This window comes from Chlorocebus sabaeus, chromosome 4 (genome assembly GCF_047675955.1).
Source record: "Chlorocebus sabaeus isolate Y175 chromosome 4, mChlSab1.0.hap1, whole genome shotgun sequence".
Lineage (NCBI taxonomy): Eukaryota > Metazoa > Chordata > Mammalia > Primates > Cercopithecidae > Chlorocebus > Chlorocebus sabaeus.
The window spans coordinates 9,016,318-9,027,092 of record NC_132907.1 but is presented as its reverse complement, the minus strand read 5'-3'; the positions used below and the strand labels follow the sequence as shown (position 1 = coordinate 9,027,092).

The 10,775-nt window shown below is 40.7% G+C and overlaps 1 protein-coding gene and 1 pseudogene across 1 annotated transcript; both read left to right on the top strand.

The window, feature by feature from the left end:
• Window positions 1-7,592: 7,592 nt before the first annotated feature.
• On the top strand, window positions 7,593-8,909 carry LOC103224264 (gem-associated protein 8). Its single transcript, XM_037982187.2, has one exon. It carries the CDS (start codon window positions 7,939-7,941, stop codon window positions 8,665-8,667), a length of 729 nt encoding a protein of 242 aa, XP_037838115.2. The 5' UTR covers window positions 7,593-7,938; the 3' UTR covers window positions 8,668-8,909.
• A 1,121-nt stretch (window positions 8,910-10,030) lies between these two features.
• Window positions 10,031-10,495, top strand: LOC103224271 (large ribosomal subunit protein eL31-like; annotated as a pseudogene).
• The last annotated feature ends 280 nt before the right edge of the window (window positions 10,496-10,775 follow it).

The window sequence follows — 10,775 nt, the reverse complement described above, 5'->3', positions numbered from 1 at the left end:
CCAGCTTTTGCCCATTCAGTATGATATTGACTGTGGGTTTGTCATAAATAGCTCTTATTATTTTGAGATACGTTCCATCAATGCCTTGTTTATTCTGAGTTTTTAGCATGAAGGACTGTTGAATTTTGTCAAAGGCCTTTTCTGCCTCTATTGAGATAATCATGTGGTTTTTGTCATTGGTTCTGTTTATGTGATGGATTATGTTTATTGATTTGCGAATGTTGAACCAGCCTTGCCTCCCAGGATGAAGCCAACTTGATTATGGTGGATAAGCTTTTTGATGTGCTGCTGGATTCAGTTTGCCAGTATTTTATTGAGGGTTTTCACATCAATGTTCATCAGGGATATTGGCCTGAAATTTTCTTTTTCTGTTGTGTCTCTGCCAGGTTTTGGTATCAGGATGATGCTGCCCTCATAAAATGAGTTAGGAAGGAGTCCCTCTTTTTCTATTGTTTGGAATACTTTCAGAAGGAATAGTACCAGCTCCTCTTTGTACCTCTGGTATTATTTGGCTGTGAATCTATCTGGTCCTAGACTTTTGTTTTGGTTGGTAGGCTATTAATTGCTGCTTCAATTTCAAAACTTGATATTGGTCCATTCAGGGATTCAACTTCTTCCTCGTTTAGTCTTGGGAGGGTGTCTGTGTACAGGAATTTATCCATTCTTCTAGATTTTCTAGTTTATTTGCGTAGAGGTGTTTATAGTATTCTCTGGTTGTAGTTTGTATTTCTGTGGGATCTGTGGTGATATTCCTTTTATCATTTTTTATTGAATTTATTTTATTTTTCTCTTGTTTCTTCTTTATTAGTTTTGTTAGTGGTCTATTTTGTTGATCTTTTCAAAAAACCAGCTCCTGGATTCATTGATTTTTTTTTTTTTTTTAAGGGTTTTTCCTTTCTCTATGTCCTTCTGTTCTGCTCTCATCTTAGTTATTTCTTCTCTTCTGCTAGCTTTTGAATTTTTTGGCTCTTATTTCTCTAGTTCTTTTAATTGTGATGTTAGGGTGTCAATTTTAGATCTTTCCTGCTTCCTCTTGTGGGCATTTAGTGCTACAAATTTCCCTCTACACATTACTTTAGCTGTATCCCAGAGATTCTGGTACGCTGTGTCTTTGTTCTCATTGGTTTCAAAGAACATCTTTATTTCTACCTTCATTTATTTATTTACCCGGTAGTCATTCAGGAGCAGGTTGTTCAGTTTCCATGTAGTTGTGTGGTTTTGAGTGAGTTTCTTAATCCTGAGTTCTAATTTGATTGCACTGTGGTGTGAGAGACTGTTTAATTTCCATTCTTTTGCATTTGCTGAGGAGTGTTTTACTTCCAATTATGTGGTCAATTTTAGAATAACTGCTATGTGGTGCTGAGAAGAATGTATATTCTGTTGATTTAGGGTGGAGAGTTCTGTATTCTGTAGATGTCTATTAGGTCCACTGGTCCAGATCTGAGTTCACGTCTGGATATCCTTGTTAATTTTCTGTCTCATTTATCTGTCTAATAATAACAATTGTGTGTCTTGGGGTTGTTCTTCTCTGGGAGTATTTTTGTGGCATTCTCTGTATTTCCTGAATTTGAATGTTGGCCTGCCTTGCTAGATTGGGGTAGTTCTCCTGAATAATATCCTGAAGAGTGTTTTCTAACTTGGTTCCATTTTCCCCGTCACTTTCAGGTGCACCAATCAAACAGATTTGATCTTTTCACACAATCCCATACTTCTTGGAGGCTTTGTTCATTTCTTTTCACTCTTATTTTCTCTAATCTTGTTTTCTCACTTTATTTCATTTAGTTGATCTTCAATCTTTGATATCCTTTCTTCCAGTTGATCAATTTGGCTATTGATACTTGTAATGCTTCATGAAGTTGTCGTGCTATTTTTCAGCTCCTTCAGGTCACTTATGTTCTTCTCTAAACTGGTTATTCTAGTTAGCAATTTGTCCAACCGTTTTTCAAGGTTCTTAGCTTCCTTGCATTGTTAAAACATCCTCCTTTAGCTTGGAGGAGTTTATTAACACCCACTTTCTGAAGCCTACTTCTGTCAATTCGTCAAACTCATTCTCCATCCAGTTTTGTTCCCTTGCTGGCGAGGTGTTGTGGTCCTTTGGAGGAGAAGAGGAATTCTGGTTTTCGGAATTTTCAGTCTTTTTGCGCTGATTTCTCCCCATCTTTGCGGATTTATCTATCTTTTGTCTTTGAAGTCGGTGACCTTCGGTGGGGTCTCTGAGTGGAGATCTTTTTTGTTGATGTTGATCCTATTCCTTTCTGTTAGTTTTCCTTCTAACAGGCCCGTGTGCTGCAGTCTGCTGGAGTTTGCTGGAGGTCCACTCCAGACCTTGTTTGCCTGGGTGTCACTGGTGGAGGCTGCAGACCAGCAAAGACTGCTGCCTCTTCCTTCCTCTGGAAGCTTTGTCCCAGAAGGTCACCTGCCAGATGCTAGCCAGAGCTCTCCTGTATGACGTGTCTGTGAACCCCTGCTGGGAGGTGTCTCCCAGTCAGGAGGCACGGGGGTCAGGGACCCACCTAAGGAGGCAGTCTGTCCCTTATTAGAGCTCGAATGCTGTGCTGGTAGATCCGCTGCTAGTAGGGATGTTTAAGTCTGCTGAAGCTGCTCCTACAACCACTACTTCCCCATGGTGCTCTGTCCCAGGCAGGTGGGGGTTATATCTATAAGGTGGAGCTGCTGCCTTTTTTTCAGAGATGCCCTGCCCAGAGAGGAGACAGTCTGGCCACAGTGGCCTTGCTGAGCTGAGGTGGGCTCCGCCCAGTTCTAACTTCCTGGAGGCTTTGTTTACATTGTGAGGGTGAAATCGCCTACTTAAGCCCCAGCAATGGCAGATGCCCCTCACCACACCAAGCTCCAGTGTCCCAGATCGAGCTCAGACTGCTGCTGTGCTGGCAGAAAGAACTTCAAGCCAGGGGATCTTAGCTTGTTGGGCTCCCTGGGGATGGGACCCGCGGAGCCAGACTACTTGGCTCCCTGGCTTCAGCACCCTTTGCAGGGGAGTGAATGGTTCTGTCTCGCTGACGTTCCAGGCACCACTGCAGTATGAAAAAAAAAAACTCCTGCGGCTAATTTAGTGTCTGCCCAAAAGACCGCCCAGGCCACCCAGGGTCCTGGTGGTGTAGACACTGGAAAGAATCTCCTAGTCTAGGGGTTGCAGAGACCCGTGGGGTAAGCGCAGTATCTGGGCTGGAGTGCACGGTGCAGTCCGTAATGGCTTCCCTTGGCTGGGAGAGGGAGTTCCCCGACCCCTTGTGCTTCCCGGGTGAGGCGACACCCCACCCTGCTTTGGCTCACCCTCCTTGGGTTGCACCCACTGTTAAACCAGTCCCAGTGAGATGAATTGGGTACCTCAGTTGAAAATGCAGAAATCACCCGCCTTCTTCGTCAATCTCTCTGGGAGCTGCGACCAGAGCTGTTCTTATTCAACTTGCCAGCAACCCTCTGGGAGTATGTTCTAAAACCCCAGTGGATGCCCGAAACCACAGCTAGTGCCAAACCTTATACATACTGTTTTTTCCTATATATATAATAAGGTTTAATTGATAAATTAATTTATAAGTTTGGCACAGTAAGAGATTAACAATAAAATGAAACCATTATAACACCATACTAATAAAAGTTATGTGAATGTGGTCTCTCTCTCTCTCACAATAGCTTATTGTACTGTACTCACCCTTCTTGTGATCTGTCAATCTGATTACCAAGGCGACTACTAAGTGACCATTGAGTGGGTAGCATATACAGCATGGGTACACTGGACAAAGGGATGATTCATGTCTTGGAGTGGGACAGCAAGAGATTTCATCCTGCTGCTCAGAATAGTGTGCAATTTAAAACTTGTAAATTGTGTATTTCTGGAATTTTTCATTTAGTATTTTCAATGGTTGATCATAGGTTGATCATTGAAATCACAGAAAGCAAAACTGCAGATAAGGGAGAACTATCATACAGAAAAATAGCAAAGAGAGTACAGAGAGCTCCACATCCCCTAAGCCCAGGTACCCATATTAGCAACATCTTACATTAGTACGGTACATTTACTATAACTAATAAACCACTTTTGACACATTACCTGATGTCCATACCTCATTCACATTTCCTTAGTTTTTATCTAATGTCCCTTTTCTTTTCCAGGACCATGTATAGTACACCACATTACATTTAGTTGTCATGTCTCCTTAGTCACTTCTTGGCTTTAAGTTTCTCTGAATTTCCTCGTTTTGGGTATTCTTGAAATTTCTGAGTAGTACTGATCAGGTATTTTGTAAAATGTTCCTCTGTTGGGATTTTTCTGATATTTCTTTCATGATTTGACTGGTATTATGGGTTTGTGGGAGAAACACCACAGAGGCAAAATGCCATTCTCATCCCATCATATCTAGGGTACAAACTATTAACATAACTTATCATTGTTGATGTCAACCTTGATCACTTGGCTAAGATGATGTTTTTCAGGTTTCTTCATTATCAGGTCATTCTTTTTCTCCTTTTCATACTGTACTTTTCCTAGGAAAGTCGCTTTGCATTTCCCACATTTAAGAAATGAGGAGTTCAGCTGGGTGCAGTGGCTCATGTCTGTAATCCCAGCACTTTTTTGGGAGGCCGAGGTTGGTGGATCACGAGGTCAGCAGTTCAAGACCAGCCTGACCAACATGGCGAAACTTCATCTCTACTAAAAATACAAAAAAATTAGCTGGGTGTGGTGGCAGGAGCCTGTAATCCCAGTGACTTGGGAGGCTGAGGCAGGAGAATTGCTTGAAACCGGAAGGCGGAGGTTACAGTGAGTCGAGATTGAACCACTGCACTCTAGCCTAGGCAATAAGAGCAAAACTCTGTCTCAAAAATAAATAAATAAATAAATAAATAAATAAATAAATAAATAAGGAGTTATGCTCACCCTCCTTGAGGGTGGAATATGTATGCAAATTATTTGGAACTGATCTGCGTTGGAGATTTATCTATTCTGCCCTACTTATTGACTTATTCAACCATTTATTTCCATCAGTATGGACTCATGGATGTTCACGTTATGCTTTGGGTTATAATTTAATACCACTTTACTGTGCTGCTCAAATTGTTCCAGTTTGAACATTGGGAGTACTTTTAAGTTGGCTCCTGTGTCCCTTTGACATGGTCTTAATATGTTTTTTTTTTTCCTATATTTTTATTGGGTTTGACTTTGGTTCTGGCTTTTCTGTTGGTGGTAGTGTTGGTGGTTTTGTTTTGAGTACTTGTACATTCTGGCACAAGATGCTCTATGCTCATTTTGTATACTTACTGCCCCAATTCTAGAATTGGCCATTTCTTCAAAGAGTGCTGATTCATTTGCTGACTAATGGTATTAGAAACCAAGATATGGTGGAAGTTACAGTAAGCCGAGATGGCACAACTGCACTCTAGCCAGGCAGAGTCAGACCCCATGCCCCCCACCCCCACAAAAATGAAAGAACCAAGATATGTGTGCACTGTGTAGTCTTTTCAGTTTGGCTTCTTTCACTTAGTAATATGCAATTAAGATTCATCTAAGTCTTTGCTTGACTTCATAATTTACTCTTTTTCATTGCTGAGTAGAACTCCATTGCATGGATGTACCATGGTTTGTCTATTCATTCACCTATTGAAGAACATCTTGGTTACTCCTAGTTTTTGGTGATTATGAATAAAACTGATACAAACACTTGTATTCAGGGGTTTGTATTGACCTAAGTTTTCAAAGCAGTTGAACAAATACCTTAGGAGCGTGGTTCCTGAATGGTATGGAAAAACTGTTTTTTTATTTCCAACTTTTAAGTTCAGGTGTACATGTGCAGGATGTGCAGGCTTGTTACATAGGTAAACATGTGCCATGGTAGTTTGCTACATAGATTATCCCATCACCCAGGTACTAAGCCCAGCCTCCATTAGCTATTCTTCCTAATGCTCTCCCTGCTCCCATGTCCCACCCTCTAACAGGCCCCTATGTGTGTGTTGTTTCCCGCAATGTGTCCATGTGTTCTCATCATTTAGCTCCTACTTATAAGTGAGAATATGTGGTATTTGGTTTTGGTCTTCTGTTCCTGCATTAGTAGCCCCATCCATGTCCCTGCAAAGGATATGATCTCATTCCTTTTTATGGCTTGCATAATATTCCATGGTGTATATGTACCACATTTTCTTTATCTAGCCTACCATTGATAGGTATTGAGGTTGATACCATGTCTTTGCTATTGTGGATAGTGCTGCAATGAATATATGCATGCATGTATCTTTATAATATTAATAGAAATGATTTAGGCCCGGCATGGTGGCTCATGCTTGGAATCTCAGCACTTTGGGAGGCCAACACAGACGTATTGCTTGAGCTCAGGAGCTTGAGACCAGCCTGTGCAAAGTGATGAAATCCCATCTTTACAAAAATACAAAAATTAGCCAGATGTGGAGACACATGCCTATAGTCTCAGCTACTTGGGAGACTGAGGTGGGAGGATTGCTTCAGCCTAGGAGACCGAGGTTGCAGCAAGCCAAGATCATGCCACTGCACTCAAGCCTCGGTGACAGAGCCAGACCCTGTCTCAAAATAATAATAATAATAATAATAATAATAATAATAATAATAATAGAACGATTTCTATTCCTTTGGGTATATACCCAGTAATGGGATTGCTGAGTTGAATGGTATTTCTGCCTCTAGGTCTTTGAGGAGTCACCACATTGTCTTCCACAATGGTTGAACTAATTTACACTCCCATCAACTGTGTAAAAGCCTTCCTTTTCCTCCACAACCTCGCCAGCATCTGTTGTTTTTTGAGTTTTTAATAATAGCCATTCTGACCGGTTTGAGATGGTATCTCATTGTGGTTTTGATTTGCATTTCCTAACAATCAGTGATGTTGAGCTTTTTTTCATATGTGAAAAACTTTTCTATATAAGACACTGCTAAATTGTCTTCCAAAGTGATTGTACCATTTTACATTTCCACCGGGAACACACGAGAGTTCTTGTTTCACATCCTTGCCAGCAATTGGTATTGCTGGGTTTTTGGATGTTAGCCATTCCAAATGATAATGTAGTGATGGCTCATTGCTATATTATATATACACACGTATGTATTTTATTTATAAATATATGATTCAGTGAATAAATGAATCATTACATGTAATAACATCATAGTAAACTAGCAGAAGCAGCCTTAGACTACTACTCCTTCCCAACTCCTGACTCCTCTTGAAAAGCTTATATGTTAAGGCAGTAGGAATATGACCCAGAGTAAAAGACAGTTTTTACACTGTCTAGAATACACATAAGAACTGAAAATTCTTAATTTGTCCAAGAGCAACATAATAAGTCTGAATATTTAACATTTATACATATATTATTTATATTCACATACTATTTAAAACTATTAAAAGCCTGATCCAAAAAATGAATGCCAAATGCCAAATAATAACAAATCCATCCTATAATTAGACATTGGTATAAATAGGAACCTAATAATAGCTTCTTAGAATCTATTTGTCTTCTTTATTATTAAAAATAGCATACACACTCCCCAGTGCCAAGTAATCAATCAAGGATTAGGTGCTATGCTTTGAAGGATTACATGATGTTCCTTTTGGTTCATGACATGCAGGAGCTAAGAAGAACCAGGTTGTGTGGTATTTAGAGAAATAATGTGATCAATCACCCAACTGAAAGTTAAAATAATTATTAACCGACCGGAAGCGCGCTTCCAGTCGCCCCGGCAACAGCCGCCCCCTTCGTGTCCCCATTTCCCCTCTGTGTCTCCAAGGAAAACTAGGCCCCTGCTCGGCCAACGCCCAGGATCCGCAAGCTGCGCGCCCACGAGCTCCACCAGCCCATTCGGAGAAAAGTTACTGTTCAGTCCCTGAAGGCTTGTGCCATAAAAGAGTGGGAGACATTCCCAGGGAGTTTCGGCACCCATTTGGACTTTCACAATCAGAGATGGCAGCGGTGAAGGCATCAACATCGAAAGCTACCAGGCCTTGGTATTCTCATCCGGTATATGCAAGATACTGGCAACATTATCATCAAGCAATGGCTTGGATGCAAAGCCATCACAATGCCTACAGGAAGGCCGTGGAATCCTGTTTCAGTCTTCCATCGTACTTCCCTCCTGCACTTCTTCCCCAAAGCTCTTACGATAACCAGGCTGCGTATCCTCAGTCCTTCTATGACCATCATCTGGCCTGGCAGGACTACCCCTGCAGTTCTTCACACTTCGGAAGGTCTGGGCAGCATCCACATTGCAGCAGTAGGATCCAGGCATCCACAAGAGAAGACCAAGCTTTGTCCAAAGAAGAAGAGATGGAGACTGAGTCAGATGCAGAGGTAGAATGTGACCTGAGCAATATGGAAATCACCAAAGAGCTCCGCCAATACTTTGCAGAGACTGAGAGGCACAGAGAAGAACGACGGCGGCAGCAGCAGCTGGATGCAGAGCGCCTGAACAGCTACGTAAACGCTGACCACGACCTGTACTGCAACACCCGCCGGTCGATAGAAGCCCCAACTGAGAGGCCTGGTGAGCGGCGCCAGGCCGAGATGAAGCGTTTGTACGGGGACAGCGCTGCCAAGATCCAGGCCATGGAAGCTGCGGTGCAGCTGAGCTTTGACAAGCACTGTGACCGAAAGCAACCCAAGTACTGGCCGGTCATCCCCCTGAAGTTCTGAGCTCGGGGCACAGGGCACCCAGCCTCTCCCTCTTCCTTTTGGGTGCATGCTCTTCATCTCTCCTTCTGTACATTTCTTAGGGAAAGGGGACTTTGTACTGGGGCACAGGCATGTTCACCACAGTCCCAGTGGGCCTGTCACGGGGTGGATGTACTATGCCAGCCGCTTGGAGGTCTGCAGCACATGTTCTGTTGCCAACATGATAAATTTTCTCCTGACATAAAAAAATTTTGTATATACTATACTGGTTTTTTATGTTGTTGGTAACAGTTCGGTTCTTTAAAGTTCTTGCCTAGAAAAAAAAATAATAATAATAATAATTAACCTTTGATCTTACAGTTGCTGTATTATTCAGTTGGCATGACTTAAAGTCAAAGTTATCAAACATATAAGAGTCATCACCACATTCAAGAGCAAGCAAGATAATTTTCAAAGTTTAAACTGATTGATTTAACAATGTTGAAAACAATTCTTAAAAATGCTGATTGAAACAAGTTTGTACATTTACAACTCCATTCTTCAATATCTATTTGGTAATCCCAATCAGTATGATTAAGATTTTAAATACTAAAATACTATTACTAAAATTATAGAAACCTTTATTGTAGCCATTTTAGGCTTTCATATTCAGCAAATAGATATCAGATTATGTTTGTTTTTTCTTTCAGGAGTGGGCAGGAGTAAAATTGAGATTTTAAAATAAATATATTTTTATGTATGATTTCATAATGTTTGCTGGGTGGGGGGAGCCACACTATATTAACAGCCTATCATATACTTATCAGTAGCATCACTAATTTTAGCTTTTTCTCAGAAGTATGATAGTCATATAGGAAACTGCACATATTATAACTCCATAGTTTGAATTTTCACAAATAGAACACAATTCTGTAACTAGCACCTAGATTAAGATGCAAGGTAGTTCCAGCACCTCAGAAGCCCCCTTCAAGCTACTTTGAAATAATTACAACATCCAGATTTCCAACAGCATGTTAGTTTTGTCTATTTTAGTACTTTGCATAAATGGAATTGCAAAGTATCTTTTGTTGCATGTTTTCTTAGTATCAATGTTTGTGAGATTCATCTACGTTGTTGTGTTCTGTTATAGACTATTTCTTCCCATTGCTATACACTACATCTATTATTTCATTGTGACTCTACCATAATTTATCCATTTTGATGGATATTGTGTATTTCATTGTGACTACCACAATTTATCCATTTTGATGTCACTCATTGTGAATGTACCACAATTTATCTATTCATTCTAATGTTGAAGGACATTTGAATATTTCTCCATTTGGGACTAAACTGCTATTATCTATGGTATAGTACATGTCATTTAATAACATGTATGCACAATACTTCGCGCTCTTCCTTTCCAGCTTGGATCCGGCAGAATGGCTCCCGCAAAGAAGGGTGGCGAGAAGAAAAAGGGCCGTTCTACCATCAACGAGGTGGTGACCCGAGAATACACCATCAACATTCACAAGCGCATCCATGGAGTGGGCTTCAAGAAGCGTGCCCCTCGGGCACTCAAAGAGATTCGGAAATTTGCCATGAAGGAGATGGGAACTCCAGATGTGCGCATTGATACCAGGCTCAACAAAGCTGTCTGGGCCAAAGGAATAAGGAATGTCCCATACTGAATCCGTGTGCGGCTGTCCAGAAAACGTAATGAGGATGAAGATTCACCAAATAAGCTCTATACTTTGGTTACCTACGTACCTGTTACCACTTTCAAAAATCTACAGACAGTCAATGTGGATGAGAACTAATCGCTGATCGTCAAATACATCAAATAAAGTTATAAAATTGAAAAAAAAAACATGTATGGAATTTGGGGGGTAAATACTAGTGAAATTGTCACAAGGAAACATGCTAAGCCTTAGAAGAAAATGACTACGTTTTTTCAATTTAACATGTATAGCAATTAGGATACATAGCAATACATAGGAATTGCTTAGAATGTATAGCAGTTTAAATCCTCATTCATATTGTGAAAGTTCTTCACATTCTTGCCAATACTTGATACTTTCCATCTTTTGTTTCTTATTTTACCAATGAGGTTGAAGATATTTTCCACCTTTTCAAACTTAGCCCTTTTG